The sequence below is a fragment of the Pyrgilauda ruficollis genome, unplaced genomic scaffold (assembly GCF_017590135.1).
Source record: "Pyrgilauda ruficollis isolate IOZ18807 unplaced genomic scaffold, ASM1759013v1 scaffold126, whole genome shotgun sequence".
In the NCBI taxonomy this organism is placed as follows: domain Eukaryota; kingdom Metazoa; phylum Chordata; class Aves; order Passeriformes; family Passeridae; genus Pyrgilauda; species Pyrgilauda ruficollis.
In genome coordinates, this window is record NW_024510988.1 from 1,112,439 (window position 1) to 1,127,196 (window position 14,758).

The 14,758-nt window shown below is 63.2% G+C and overlaps 2 protein-coding genes across 3 annotated transcripts; both read right to left on the reverse strand.

Annotated features, from left to right (window-relative positions):
* Positions 1 to 2,225: 2,225 nt before the first annotated feature.
* On the reverse strand, positions 2,226 to 7,607 carry SCN2B (sodium voltage-gated channel beta subunit 2). Its single transcript, XM_041458168.1, has 4 exons — positions 7,384 to 7,607; positions 4,172 to 4,338; positions 3,801 to 4,011; positions 2,226 to 3,693 (listed from the first exon to the last, which is right to left on the reverse strand). Exons 1-4 carry the CDS (start codon positions 7,451 to 7,453, stop codon positions 3,494 to 3,496), a joined length of 648 nt encoding a protein of 215 aa, XP_041314102.1. The 5' UTR covers positions 7,454 to 7,607; the 3' UTR covers positions 2,226 to 3,493.
* A 1,607-nt stretch (positions 7,608 to 9,214) lies between these two features.
* On the reverse strand, positions 9,215 to 14,530 carry LOC121348527 (junctional adhesion molecule-like). 2 transcript variants are annotated; one of them, XM_041458167.1, is made up of 8 exons: positions 14,399 to 14,530; positions 12,721 to 12,939; positions 11,317 to 11,474; positions 10,734 to 10,959; positions 10,530 to 10,641; positions 10,169 to 10,229; positions 9,867 to 9,962; positions 9,215 to 9,691 (listed from the first exon to the last, which is right to left on the reverse strand). In XM_041458167.1, exons 2-8 carry the CDS (start codon positions 12,794 to 12,796, stop codon positions 9,530 to 9,532), a joined length of 891 nt encoding a protein of 296 aa, XP_041314101.1. In that variant the 5' UTR covers positions 12,797 to 12,939; positions 14,399 to 14,530; the 3' UTR covers positions 9,215 to 9,529. The 2 variants fall into 2 exon arrangements, with proteins under 2 accessions (XP_041314101.1, XP_041314100.1); XM_041458166.1 differs by lacking the exon at positions 14,399 to 14,530 and having other exon boundaries at positions 12,721 to 13,441.
* Positions 14,531 to 14,758: the final 228 nt, after the last annotated feature.

Below are 14,758 nucleotides of genomic sequence, written 5' to 3' on the forward strand. Positions count from 1 at the left end.
CCTTCCACCGGCCCTTTGAACAGGCAGGGGAAGAGCGGCCGCGTCCCCCGGCAGCCACTGCAGAGCATCTGCAAGAATCGCTCAGGCAGCCCTGCTGTATCCCAGGAGAAAGTTTGATCCTGACCCGGCAGAGCCCGCGGCCACCTCCACAGAACCCTCGCTATTCTGTCCCCTCAGAGCTGCCCTTCACACCCCTCACTGCCCCGACCTCACTGCCCCAGGCTGTTCCCTTGCCAGGTGCTCTCTTTACTTCCCAGCCCCTTTCCAGGTGCTCTGTTTACTTCCCAGCCCCGGGAGCAGGGCAGCGTTGCAGGGACCGTGGCTCTGGGCTCTCCCTGAGACACCCCAGCAGTCCCCTGTGACTGCACAACACCAGGCAGAAGTCCCTGCTGCCTCCCAGCCCCTCTCGTGCTCTTTAACACCTGTAATCCCAGCTGGCCCAGGGAATTTCAGTGTTCTGTAACAAGGAATGTCCACGGTTCTGGAGAAGCTGTGAAGCCCCAGTGCTGGGGGGTTCTGTCACTGCCCTCAGTCCCCTGCAGTGAGGGGAACTCACCCTTGTTGTGTCCCACGGGGTCTCCTCTGTGATCCCACTGCTCTCCTCAAGTTTTTTGCCAGCAACATCCTAACGAGCATCCTAAAAGTGCTGAGGGGTCCCCCACCCCTTTGCCCGTGGCTGTATTGACCCCTGAAGCTGGGTGGGGATAACCCCACGTCCTCCTCCCTGCATGGCAAAGTTGTTCCAAGGGATCGATTTGCTGCACTCCCCAGCGCTGCAGGACTGTGTCAGCAGGACAGTAGAGGTGATTTGGGTGCCCTTCCTCGGGGAGGGAGAGGTGCCACGGGGAGCTGGAGGTTTTCCGCAGCGCTGACCCCACGCTGAGGTGCCCAGAGCGCAGTGCCCGGCAGGGACAGGGACAGGGACACCGGGAGAGCTCATCCCACTGCCACTTCTGCTGGGGACGTAGGGGGCTGAGCGAGGCAGGGGGCTGGGGAGGGGGCAAGGCAGGGCTGGAAGGTGGTAAGAGGTGCTGGCAGTGCCTTGGGGCCAGACCCTGCCTGTGTGAGGAATTGGGATGCACTGGAGCCCGGAGTGAAGGGCAGCAGAGAGAGGCAGGGTGGAGGGCAGCTCTCAGAGCTTCCCTCGTGTCTCCAGGGTGGCTGAGCTGATGGATGTGTCCATTAACTGTGCCCCAGTTGTGTCGTGCTGCTCCGGAGCATCCCCACGGCGTTGCTGGAGCAGGAGAACAATCAGTTATGGGTGTCCATCATCCAGTGCATGCCCTGGGCTCTGCTGGAGCTTGCTGAGCCTTACCTGCCACGAGCTGCCATCAATGCCAGCTCTGTACAAGCACAGTGGAGAGGCTGACAGGCCACAGGTCCTGGAAGCCCCACAGTGGGTGTGGAGCACCCCTGGAATCTCCCTGTGGGAAGGCTGGGGCAGCACTGGCTGCGCTCCCACCCCCGGGGCCACCTCCCAGGGACAGAGCTGTGGACACACAGGGTGCCCTGGGCTCCCTCAGCACCCAAAACACCCCAGCAGGACCAAGCTCCACTCCGGAGCGGGCTCACCCCCCAGGCAGAGCAGGTGAGGGGCCTGTCCTGCCCCTCCAGGCTGCGTCACAAAAGCATCGAGGGCAAAGTCGGTGTTTTGTTGTTCTTTTGTTTGTTTGACTGTACAAAGAGCAATAAAAACATCCCACGCTCGGCAGGGTGCTCGGCCAGAGAAGCCTGGGGAAGGCGCAGAGGCAGAGCAGCCCCTCCCGTGTGAACAGATCTGTATTTGTCAGCTCTGCTGGGCACAGCCACGTACAGACAGATGCATTGGCAAGTTGCAATCCAAGGATAGTGCACGAGAAGAAATGAAAGGCAGATGCAAGACTGGTCGTGTGCAACACTCGGAGGCCTCCGTGCCCCCGAGGTGCTGGCTCAGCCCACCAGGAGCCGGGGACAGCCCGGTGCTGGCGGAAAGTGGCGCGGAGCCCTGCGGCACCGCTGGCACTGTGCGGGGTGGGGACAGCCCGGCCCTCCCGGGGCAGCGGGGCCCAGGGAAGGGAGGCAGGCGTGGGACACGGCACATTCCTGCTGCGGATGGGAGGGGAGCAGCGTGGAGCTCAGCGGGGTCGAGTGGGATGGACGGGGCACGTGGGGCCGGGGTGGAAAGCGATGGGGCAGAGCGGGGAGGGCACAGCTGTCCCACCATCCCTGGGGCCTGATGGCAGTGCCAGGGTGGCACCTACACAGGGACGTGGCAAAGGTGTCCCTTCTCCCCTGGCAGTGCTGCTCGTGGGTGACAGGACCTCCATCACCTGTCCCTGGGCAGTGTCCCCTGTGGCTCCGGGCACTGTCCCCCTCCTGGCAGCCACGGGAAGAGAAAAGCTCAGGCCTGGTGCCACAGGGGACACTGCCCTGGGTCATTCCCTGCTTGAAGCCCCGTTGCTGCAGCCAGCATAGCTCACCTGCCAGGTGAGGCAGGTGGCACAGGGGGCTGGGCACGCTGGCAGTGCATTGCCATGGCAGTTACAGTGTGCAGTGCTCTGCAGGGAGGCTGCAGGAGGCAGTCTCAGCATCGCAGGGCTGCTCCAGGGTGACAGAGCTGTCCTAACTCTGGGCCTGCTCTTGTGCCCAGTCCTTCCCAGCAAGTGCCCAAAAGCTCCTCTCCCTTTCAGCAGCTCCTTGTCCCGAGCAGCCTCACCCCAGGACTCCCCACCACCCCAGTTTGACATCAGCAGGACATTTTCCACCACAATCACCCTTCCCAAGAAGGAAACGAGCACAAAAAGGTCAGCCCAGCATCTTGGGCTGAGATGCTCAGACCCCAAACCAGCCCGAAAGGCGGAAGGGTCCATCCCTCACACACCAAGGGCTGTTAATGGTTCCAAAACACTGCAAAGATCCAAGACACTGGGTGGGCTCATGGCCTTGACTCCTGAGCGGCCCGGGACAGTCCCTGAGGAGCACGAGCTTGCAAGGAGGAGACTGGCAGCTCTCAGGATCCCTCGGGATGGGAACACCAGTGCCAGTGGCTCAGGCACAGCAGGAGCACCTGGGGATAAGTCCTGACCCCAAGGGCAGACTGCTGGCTCCTGCTCACATTTTCTACTGGGACAGAGAGCAGACAATGGGGCACGGGGCTGGCCAGACCCCTCTGTCCCTCCAGGCACCCCCTGCTCCAGGCCCTCCATGTGTGGGGGCTGCACAGGGCCCCCCCTCACCCACCCCAGCCCGTCCCCAGCACCTCCTCACAACGCTGGCACTCAGAGCAGGGGACAGGCTGGTCCCAGCTCAGCCTCAGGGGCTTCAGCCCCCCTCCCCAGCCCTGCCCAGCACAGCCAGGCTCCAGGGACCTTCTCTCTGCGCCCTGCTCCAGGCTGGGTTGGGTGTTTGCATGGAAGGAGGGATGCTCTGGGGAGACAGAAATCCTTGCTCTGGGAAGCACATCAAGAGGGTCACACTGTACAGGGGACAGGAGGGAGGGGCGGGCAGGGGGCCTTTACTTGGTGCCCTCATCCGGGTTGCCTTCGCCGTCCGTCTTCCCTTCCTCCTCTGTCTTCTGGTCGTCCGTGTTGAGCCTCTGCTGCTTTTTCCGGCGCACGCATTTCACCACCATCAGCACCAGGATCACCACGGCCAGGAAGCCGCCCACCGAGGCGCCCACGATCACGGCCACCGTCGAGTCGTGCTTCGGGGGCTCTGGGGACACAGGGCACGGGCTCAGGGCGCGCAGTGGCCGTGGGGACACCAGAGCTCTGCGAGCAAACCCTGCCCCCGCGGGTGCCCCCAGCGCGGGCACCACTGACCTTTGGTGAGCACCTTCAGGCTGATCTTGCCGTGGCCCCGGTGCCGGTCCGGGGGGTTCAGCACGTAGCAGTTGTAGGTGCCCTCGTCCTCCAGCTGCACGTTTTTGAGGGTGAAGGACACGTCGTACTTGGCGGGGTTGCCAGTGAACTCCACGCGGTTCCCGAAGCGGTCCAGCTGCTTGTTCATGATCTTGGTGCGGAACTGCAGGAACTGGGCAGCCGTGGGGACAGCAGGTGAGGCAGCGTGTGGCACCCCACGGGCTCATTTCCCAGCCAGCACCCCCTCCCTGCACATGCTGCCCTGTAAGAAACCCTGAGCAACGCCCCTCGAGCTGGTGCCAGGACCCCAGCAGATCCCCAGTGAGACTCACCAGCTCCTCCGAGCAGTTACTGCACTCCTGGTACGTCCAGTTGAGGGAAAACTGCTTGTTCTCCACCTTGTAGCAAGAGTTGAAGGTGCAGGAGAGCTTCACAGAGGAGCCATTCAGGGCATTGATGATGGCAGGGGCCATGACCTCCATGCCCAGTCTCGGGGGCGCTGCCGAATGCAGATGGATTTGGGGGTGTCACAGGCAGCCACCCTGGCAGCTGAGCCCACGTCCCCATGCTGCCCTGCCTGCACAGAGCTCTCCTTGGGGCCTGGCATTGCCTTCCAGGCACACCCACACACTCTGCATCCAGCCAGGACCGGAATTTCCCTCCTCAGCAGGAACAAGGGGAGCAGCCCTGGCACCGTCCCCGGGCTGGACGGGCAGAGCATCGTCCCTGCCGTGCCAGGGCTGATGACCCTGCTGTGCCATGCCGGTGCTGCCTGCAGGCCAGCCCTGCTCCCGGCCGTCCCCCGAGGCTGTGCTGCTGCGGGATCGATGGCGCTGTGCGAGGCTGCAGCGTCAGCACGCGGGGCCGGCGCCACAGCCACAGGCAAATGACGGCTGAGCTCATCACATTGCATTCCCAGCAGGACACAGCGAGGGCTGGCATCTGCCAGGGCCGCCCCCGGCGCTCCCGGGGAATGCAGATGCTTTCCTCTGCCAGCAAGGATTCTCCAGCTGGAAATGACCAGCAGGAGATCCAGGTCTCTGCTGGGGAGCAAGGCCAGTCCCTGATCCCTGGCCTTGCTGGGGAACAAGGCCAGTCCCTGATCCCTGGCCTTGCTGAGAAAGAGGGGCAGTACCTGGTGCAGCTGGCAGGGCAGGACTCACCTGGGGAGGGCAGGGATGGGGGTCTGTGCCCTGCTGCCTCCTCCACTCCTTCCCTGCAGCTCCCCTCAGCAGCACCCAAACCCAACACCTGCATTGGTCCCCAGGCTGGGCAAGGGGAACAGGCTCCTGTGCAGCCAAGCTGGCTGCAAACACCAGGCCAGGCCCTGAGGAGCACAGGGACACGGGGACAGCGAGCCCTGGGAGGGACCAGAATGTCCTGGGGGGGCCGTGACACCCTCCAGGGCAGGCACAGGGACACTGCCACCGGGTGCTTTATTGATCACCTCACCTCTCCCCTTGGGCTGCTGCTCTTTGCTCTCAAACCTTCTTGCCGAGGCCAAGCTGGGCGCATGTCAGGGCTGCTCCGCTGCGCTCCGCCTGCAAGCAGGGCAGGAAAGGGGCCAGGCTCTGCAGCCAGGGACAGGAGCCTTGCCTGAGCTGCAGGCACAGCCGTGCCAAGCAGCTCCCACTGCCACCCAGCAGCACCCTGAGGCTCCTGGGGGCACAGCGGTGCCCTCGGGTATGGCCAAGCCCTGGGATAGCTCCTGGCTGTGCTGGCAGCCATGGGGACACCCCACATCCAGCCCCAGAGCAGGGAGGGCTCCCACGGGGCTCAGGGACACAGGGATGGGCACAGCTGGTGAACGGGGATGGGTCACAGCACCGCAGGCAGGAAGAAGTGTCCCGAGGCAGTGTCACAGCCTTGCTGCCCCGTGGCAGCCACCGCCTTTGATGCCTCCAAGAAAACCTTGCAGGTATGGGACAGAAGAGCCAGGAGCTGGCCTGTCCCAGCAGGAGTGGTTGGAGGGGATCCCTGCATGGAATCATTGTCTGAGTGGCCCTGACACGGGGCCCTGTGTGCCTGCAGGTGGGTGACCTGGCCTTGTCCCCTGTCCTCAGGGCTCTACAGAGGGATGAGGTGCCACCAGCAGCAAACCTGTCACCACTCCAGGCAAGGACACTACGGCCTGGCAGGACCTAGGGGCACCCAAGTGGGTCCAAACTTTTCTACTGGCCAGGCACTCAGCCCTGGGGGACAACAGAGGTGGGGGAAGAAACCTCCAAAACCGATGGGACAGAAGAGCCAGGAGCTGGAGTGGTTGGAGGGGATCCCTGCATGGAATCATTGTCTGAGTGGCCCTGACACGGGGCCCTGTGTGCCTGCAGGTGGGTGACCTGGCCTTGTCCCCTGTCCTCAGGGCTCTACAGAGGGATGAGGTGCCACCAGCAGCAAACCTGTCACCACTCCAGGCAAGGACACTACGGCCTGGCAGGACCTAGGGGCACCCAAGTGGGTCCAAACTTTTCTACTGGCCAGGCACTCAGCCCTGGGGGACAACAGAGGTGGGGGAAGAAACCTCCAAAACCCCAGGGACCATCCAGGCCGTGTCCTGCAGCGCTGTGCAGGCTCCCAACGCTCTGTCAAGCTGCACCCAGGCTGGGGGGACAACTACAGCAGCCCTGACCGGGTTTTGTACCCTCCTTTCCCAGGCTCTCTCCTCGGGGACAAGCAGCCCGGCAGGAGCTCCGGGATGGTGTTCAGAGGAGCGACCGATGCGGCCGCGGAGGGAGCTGCTGACACAGCGCTGCTGCTGCTGCTGCTGCTGCTGCTGCTGCTGCAGGGCATGCACAGAGCACGGCCCCAGCACGGCCACCAGCCCGGGGACAGCCACAGCCACAGCGCCCCTGCAGCGCCCAAAGGACAGCCACAAGGCAGCACAGCCCACCTGGCAGCACCCAAAGGGCTGGCACAGGGCAGCACAGCCACTGCCAGCACCCAAAGGACAGCCACAAGGCAGACAACCCACGGGCAGCCCCCAAAGGACAGGCACAGGGCAGCACAGCCCCCAAAGGACAGGCATAAGGCAGCACAGCCCGCTGGCAGCCGCGACAAGGCAGCAGAGCCCACCTAGCAGCACCCAAAGGATGGGCACAGGGCAGCACAGCTCCCAAAGGACAGGCACAGGGCAGCACAGCCCCTGGCAGCACCCAAGGGACAGGCACAGGGCAGCACAGCCCCCGAAGGACAGGCACAGGGCAGCACAGCCCCTGGCAGCACCCAAGGGACAGGCACAGGGCAGCACAGCCCCTGGCAGCCCAGCCCTGTCCCCACGCAGCCCGCTCCCCTGGCCGGCACGCCAAGGGCTCTGTGCTCTGGACGCAGGGCGTTTTCAGGAGGAGATGCAGTGGCAGCAGAGCCCCCACCCCGCCCGAAAGCAGGTCACCCTGGCTGGTGGCTCTCCGCAGGGTGCACGCCAGACCACCATCCCCACCCCTGCGGCACGGTGCCACCCGGGCTGGCACACGGGCAGGGGCTCCTGGCCAGGGCACGGCTGTCTCCCCACCTGGGCACATGCAAGGGGGCTCAAGCCGACACTTACCCAGCGAGAGCAGCAAGGTGAGGCCAGTGAGGAACAAGGTGGGCTGCGGGAGCCAGGCTTCCGGGCTCATTTTGACGGACTTTTGTGTGTGGAGAGGACGTGGTGTTGGTGTGGATTGTGGAGGTGGTGGAGGTGCTTTTTCGAGCCCTGCCCGGGTTATTTGCAGGTGACATAGAACATTAGAGCCGCTCGCTCCCCACAGCCCAATATGGCTGGAGCGGTGCTGAGGGGAAAAAAAGCAGTAAATGCTGTGGTTGGTGGATTGCAGCCGCCGGAGTGGGAGGGCGGAAAAATTTTCCCCTGAACTGCAGGCGACAGCTCCTGGCACTGCCAGCTCCCTGCTCTGTGGCACACGGTGGGTTCTGAGCCCCCGGGGGACACTGGGGACATGCAGGGGTGTCCCCTGTGCCCCGCTGGAGGCTGGCGGCCAGCCCTGCTCACACCATCCACGGCAGCAGCTCCTGTTCTGGAGAGCCCCGGGGGCTCCAGAGGGTTGGAAATGCCCTCCTGGAGGCAGGCAGAGGGCAGAGGGGCTGCTCCAGGCTGGCAGCAGCAGAGCGGCCCGAGCAGCCCAGCCAGGATGCCCCAGGTAGGCTGCAGCAGGTGGAAGTGCTCCTGGTCACCTGCCTTCTCCTGGACAGCTCCATCGCTTCCCAGGGCTGCCAAACTGCTGCAGGTTCCTTCCCCTTCTCCAGCAGCCTGTTGTCCCGGGATAACAGCTCTCCTCTCCCAGCCCCGGGACCGGGAGGCTCTGCCCAGCAGCAACAGGGCAGGAGAAAGTCTCTGCTCCCCTTTGCAGCCCCAAGGAAGCCTTTGGGCCCTGGGCCCACACCTGGGTTCCAGCTGCAGGGATGGGGGCAGGAAGACAAGGAGTGACCTCCTGGAGCCCAGAGGGGCAGTGACAGCGCTGCTCAGGCCCCGGGACACGGCGTGTTTGCTGGGACAGCATCCCTGGGCACAGAGGCGAGGATTGCCCCAGAGCCAGGGCAGCGCTCTGTGCAGCAGAGCCAGGGAGGCAGGAGGGATGCAGAGGGGAGCGATGCAGAGGGGAGCGATGCAGAGGGGAGCGATGCAGAGGGGCTCTGCTGCCTGACCACAGCCAGGAGGGGAAGCAGGACAGCCGGGAGAGGAGGCACGGCAGCGTCCTGGCAGCGCTGCTCAGCAAACACTGCACGCACAGCACTTTGCCACCCGTCCTGGGCAGGAAAAGCCCGCTGTGCTCTGCTGCTACGGCTGCCACGACCCTCCAAAGGCCCTGTGCGACCCCCGGCCCCCGACCCCCAGCTCCGGGGCTGGCTGCTCCCGAACTGGGTCCCGCGGCTGCCTGCGGGAAAAGAGAGCAGGGTGTCAACGAGAACCAAGGAGCGCAGCGCGGCGCTGCAGTGAGGCGGCGGCGGTGCGAGCTGAGGGGTCCCGGCTCCCTCCGCACCTGGAGGTGTCAAACATCTATAGATAGCGCCCGGCTCCCGACACAGCGCCCGGCTCCCAGAGACAGAGCGGGAGCAGCGCCAGCGCCCGCCCCGGCGCTGCCCCGGGGCCCCGGGAGGGGCGGCCGCGCTCCCCCGGCCTGCGCTGCCCCTCACCGGCGGCTCGCCCGTGGGCAGGGGACGCACGGCGGGGACCCCCGTGTGCTGCTCCCCTCAGTCCCCATCCTGCTGCCACGGCACCCCTTTATTGCTTTATTGCCCCGTTTGGCTGTGCTGCCGCCTGGGGCTGGCGGGTGCCCCGTGCCAGGCTGCGCTTGGGTTCAGGGGCTCCCAGGCCCTGGGCCAGGCAGATTTTGGCACGCTTGGACATCACATGCTCAGGCTGGAGGTAAAACGAAGACGGCATCAGGGAAGGCTCCCTGAGTTTTATTATCTACAGAAAAATACTGTGACGGCTCCTGCTGCGTCTCCCGCCTTGGGGATCCTCACCCTGGGCCAGGATCAGAGCTGGAGCGTGAGCTGTGCCCACCCTCTCGAGTCCAGGGGGCAAGAGCTGGAGGGACAGGGGTCCCCTGGTCCCCTGCAGACAGCTGGGGTGGGCTGTGCCCCAGCAGTGCCCTGGCACGGGGCACACAGTGACGTGTCACCAGTTCTCAGTCCTCACAGGGACAGATGTGTCTCGGGCACACCTGGAAAGGGGCTGCCATGCCACAGCACAGCTACTTCTGCCGCTCTGGGGGCTGGGGAAGTGCCTCCTCTGGCCTGCTGTGGGGCTCCTGGCTGTGTCCATGCCCCTGTGCCCCCTCTGCCATCCATTCTGACGGGATGGCCCTCTTGGCCAGCTCCACGTAGACGCCGTTGTCCCGGCAGTGAGATGGGTGCTGCAGGGAGCAAGGGAAAGGTGTGAGCCTCACCACAGGTACCAGGGTGACTTTGGAGGGGGCAGGGGGCACGGGATGCTGGGGCCTGGCACAGGGAGTGAGGCCCTGTGTGCCATGGCCCTGACGAGGGGGGCAGTGGTGTGGGGGTCCCACCACGCCTGCTGCAGCTCCTCACCATGGTTATGTACGTGTCCTCAGCTCTCCTCTTCTTCTTTGCTTCCGGCTCAGCCTTGGGCACCTCGGCTCCAGGGATTGAGGAGTAAAGTGCTTCCTGCGAGGGGCAGATCAGGCTCTTTGGGACTGAGCAGCCCCCAAACACACAGGGGCTGCCTGAGCCCAGCCACAGGACAAGCTGCAGGAGCCATGGCTTGAGCTGGCCAGCAAACGGCCCCCGGTGCCTGGGCAGGGTGGGATCCCCTCCCTGGCCTCCCCAGCCCCGAGCTCACACCCCCAGCCCTGTGACCCCTCAGCTCTCACCTCTGCTTTGCCCTTGCTGCTGCTCTTCCCCATCCTCTCCAGGGCTGTCACGGTTGCGAACCTCGAGGGAAGGCAGCGGCAGTGTCACCTCCGGCCAGAGCATCACCCGCTGCTCCTGTCCCTCCCTGCCTCTCCCGGGACACTGACATCCCTTAGCACACGCCCGGACCAGGCTATCCGTGCTGCTGGCACAGCCCAGGAGGTTTGGGAGCCGAGGGGACACGCCGGGGCACGGTGACACTAGATGGCAGCAGGAGGCTGGCACCCCAAACCTGGGGAGCACCAGGGCAAAGCCTGGCCGGGGAGGGAGGGCAGCAGGGAGCTGCTTCCTCACCCCCTCAACCCAGAGCAGCGTTTTTACCTCTTCCTCACGCACAGCCCGGCCAGGAACGCCACCACCACGGCCACGCAGCCACAGCCCACCACTGCCGGCCAAAACCCGGAGTCTCTCGGGGACGCGACATCCTCGGCACCTGCCGGGGGGACACCGAGCGGGGGATGGCACCGCGGGGACGCGCAGAGCCGGGGCAGCCCCGGGAGGCGGCGGGCGGGGAGCATCGCGCACCTCTGGGTGCCGCGGGGCTGACGAGCAGCACCGTGCGGCTCCTGAAGACGCTGCTGGTCTCCAGCAGCCGCAGCTCGCACTCGTAGGTGCCGCTGTCGTTGAGACGCAGGTCCTGCAGCAGGATGGAGCCGTCCCAGCGGGAGGTGTTCCCCCGCCACTGCACCCGGTGCTTGAAGCGGCCCGCGGGGACGCCGTGGTTGCTGTAGTAGAAAAACACCATCTCCTCCTGCCAGGGCAGGTGCGGGATGGCAGGTGCGGGATGGCAGGTGCCTGGTCCTCCTCAAGAGCTCTCAGTTCACACTTTCTCTGTGTCCCGTGCGCTCCCAGAGCCCGGCACTCCCAGGGAAAGCCCCAGGATGCAGCACCCGGAGCGGAGCTCCCCGTCTGCTGTGAGAACTGCCCCCACACGGGCACCCTTCTTCCTCTCATGAAAACTTCCTCTCCTCATGGCCTGGTGACCACGATGGGCTTCCCCACAGCCTCCTCTCGGCTACTTCCCCACAGCCTCCCCACGGCTGTCTCACCCTCCCTCCCCTGCCACCAGCCCCGTGTCCCCTCTCCTGCCAGCCCCGTCCTGACCCACCTGCGTGCCAGCTCCTGCCTTGTGCAGCCAGTCCACCTTGTGCAGGGTCCATCCCTTGCTGTCGGGGTCCAGGAAGAGGCACTGCAGCAGCACGGAGTCTCCAGCCCTAGCTCGGAGCTGGGGCTCCGTGAACACCTCGGCAGCGCTGCTGCACCGCCCTGCCGGGGACAAGGACAGCAGGATGAGCCCAGGGAGGACGGCCAGCTGCAGCCTGCCTGTCCCCATCGCTCTCTGCTCTCCAGGGAAGCCTGGGGCTCACGGCCCTGAGCGGGGCAGAGGCCCGGCCCGTGCCTGACCCCTGCTCGTGGCGTGCCTGGGATGTGGGGCAGCACATCCTGCCGCCGCCACACCAAGGGCTGCTGCCCGTGATGCAGCCGAAGGGGAGTTGGGAAGCACAACCCCTGCCCTCTCCACGCCTCGGAGCCAAAGCCTGCAGCTCCTGCAGGGCTGTGCCTGTGACTCACAGGCTGGGAGAACCTGTGCTGATCTCATCTGCACCAGGCCAGGGGCGATTCGAGGTGCTTCACACGAATTTCAGTTCCTCCCTCACTACCCATTTGGCTTCTTTCCCCTTTGCTCACAGGCTCCAGACCTGGGCTTGTGCTTGTCTGGCCAGGTAGCAACAGCTTTCTAGAGTAGCTGGACAGTGGGGAAAAAAGCAAACCAGGGGAACATCAAAGAGCACAGAGCTGACAACATTCACAAAGCAGCTGCGGCTGACTGGGCTGCAGACTGTGTGGCAAGAAGGGGATTAAAAGTCTTCTCTGTACCAGAAGATTTTCTGAAATGACTGGGGCAGAAAACGTCACTGGAGCTCGTCAGCCCCACCTGCCCCAGCCTGCAGTGGCCCTGCAAGGGGGGATGAGGCTCTGGTGCTGTTTGCTGAGAGCTGGCTGAGCTGATTCAGCTCAGGGGAGCTGCTCAGACAGGTAGGCTCGTCCTCGTGGCTGAGCCCAGCCTGTCCACAACCACCGAGGGCTGGGCCCTGGCCAAGCACCAAGTGTTTGTCTGAAACCCTGTAAATAATGAACGCAAAGTGCTGCAGCTTCCCAAACAAGTTCTGTTGGTCTTGACCAGCTGAGGAGCTGAAAATGACAAATATTTGCCAGCGGTGAAGACCAAGGGAGCTGCCTGCCTCGAGCAGAGCCAAAATCAATACCTTGGAAACCTCTCCCTGTGTTTAGACTTGGTGAAGCAGTTCTGCTTCTTTCAAAGCCTTGGAGCCTCAATCCAGGGCACGTCCAGGGATGGCAGTGCAGTTTGCAGCACACGCAGGGCCAGAGAGGGACTGGCACCCAGGAGAGGAGCAGCTCCACGGGGTTCTCACCACAGGAGGAGAGACACTGATGGCTCTGAGAGCAAAGGCAGAGGGGAAAGCAGAAGGGAATAAAACTCAGAGCTTACCCAGCCATGTCAGCACCAGGGCCAGGCTCAGCAACACCTTCATCTCCCTCTGAAAAGAACAGCACAGGTGACACATGCTCCAGTGTCCCTGGGGCAGGACACCGAGGACTGGCAGCCAGCTCAAGGTCAGAGGAAGACTCTGGTGTGCAACCTCCAAGGCTGGGAGGTTGGAATTCAGCACAGCACAGAGGGCAGGGACAGGGCTCTGGTTTGTGAGACCTGGAAAGGAAGAGTGAACATGGGGGACAGGGCTCAGCCCCCTCATCTTTTCCTCTAAGTAAGTCACGATGCTTTCCGGTGGTTTAGTGGTCAAGCCTCTGACATCTGAGCTGAGATGTTCACAGGTGTTGACTGTGCTCATCAGAGAAGCTGGGTCCTAAATCAAGACCCCCTACTTCAGATCTAATCCTTGCTCCTGGGTGCTGCACACCGTGACAGGCTCTGCTGGAGCAGCGCCACGTCTGATCTCTGGGTTCAGAGATCTGAGCTCCACATCTCTCAGGATAAAGCTGACATCTTTCTGCAGCCTGGATTTACCCTGCAGCCCGGGGAAGGACTGGCTGCCACCACCAGGAGCGTGCCAGGCAGTGTCCCGAGGCAGGCAGGGCTCAGCACCCTGCTGCCCTGTCCCTGCTCCACGACTCCCAGCTGTGCCCTGCTTTTAAGGGTGAGTGGTTACTGAGAGCAGCTCTCCTGCCTGAGAGCCCTCAGTGGAGCTGCAATTGAGGCTGCATTACAGCAGGTATTTTCCAATAATGCAGAAATGAAATAATAGAAAGACAAGAGCTGAATCATCTCTGGCATTTTGGTGGCTTCTCTCGTTTTGCTCCACTGTGCGAGTGAGAGGCTCAGACAGGGATTCCAGACTCAGAATCAGCTGCTGGGGACCCTTGGATCAGTTCTAGGCTGAGAAAATCACTACAGCTTTGCACCTTCATCACCCTGCCCTTTGCACAAACAAAAAAATCCTGAGAAGTGGCAGCAAACCTTCTGGAATTCTCTGCCATCTGCCTCTCCAAGCACAGGACCCCTCTGGGCTGGGTTTTTGCGTGCTTTGCTGTGCTCTGTGCAGCTCTGCCGTGACACACTTGGCTGCACAGCCGACCTACAAACACAGCTCCTGCTCAGCCCCAGGCACAGCACCCTGCTTTCCCAGAGCCACTGCCAAAACCTGCAGAGCTGCACCTCCCAGGACCACCCCCCTGCAGCAGCCAAAAGAGCAGCCAGCTCAAACCCAGTCCTGTCTGACTGCAGAGAGCTGAGATTTCTGTACCCAGAGCCTCCCAAAGCTCCCGGGGCTCTGGGCTGTATTTGCCACCGGGTCCTTGCTGGATTTATTGCCCTGGTTTCGAGGAGGATTTCTGGTCCTGGCTGGGAGCACGTTTTTGCAGGGTCTCCCCCTGTGACACACAGCAGGGAGAGGGTGCTGGGAGGCACCAGCTGGAGCCAGCACCCACTCACCAGGCTGCTCTGTGTGTGCCAGTGCTGACACATCCAGATTGCCTCTCCCAAACAGACTGGGGGAAAGGGGCACAGCCACCACATGGCCTTCACATCCCCTGCTTTTGCACATGGCACCGAGTCACCAGCACTTCTGCTCCCCCGGTTCTCTTCTCAGGAAAAACAAATGAAAAAAAAAAACCATCCAGAAATAAATATTACAGCAAAAATCACTCACCTAGAGTGGCCTGGAAAAGTCAGCTCGCCTTGCGTTCTTCAGCAGCTGATTCAGTGTCTGAATTGGGAATATCTGAATCAGTTGCTAAATCATCAGGAGGTTGCATATGCAAGGTCTTTCTTGGCAGGTTGTGTCTGATGGTCACTTTCACACGCAAGAGGAAGCAGAACGAGAAATTAGGATGTGCAACAGAGAGGGGAAACCAGCTGCAGACGCATCGGCCCGAGAGGGGTGATGGGGCAGCTCCAGGAGGCACCTGACAGGGAGAGCTGGGGCTCAGGCCCGGCTGAGGGACTGGCCTGACCAGTCACAATGACCAGTCCTGGACACAGAGGTTCCTGGCACACACCCTGTGCTCCC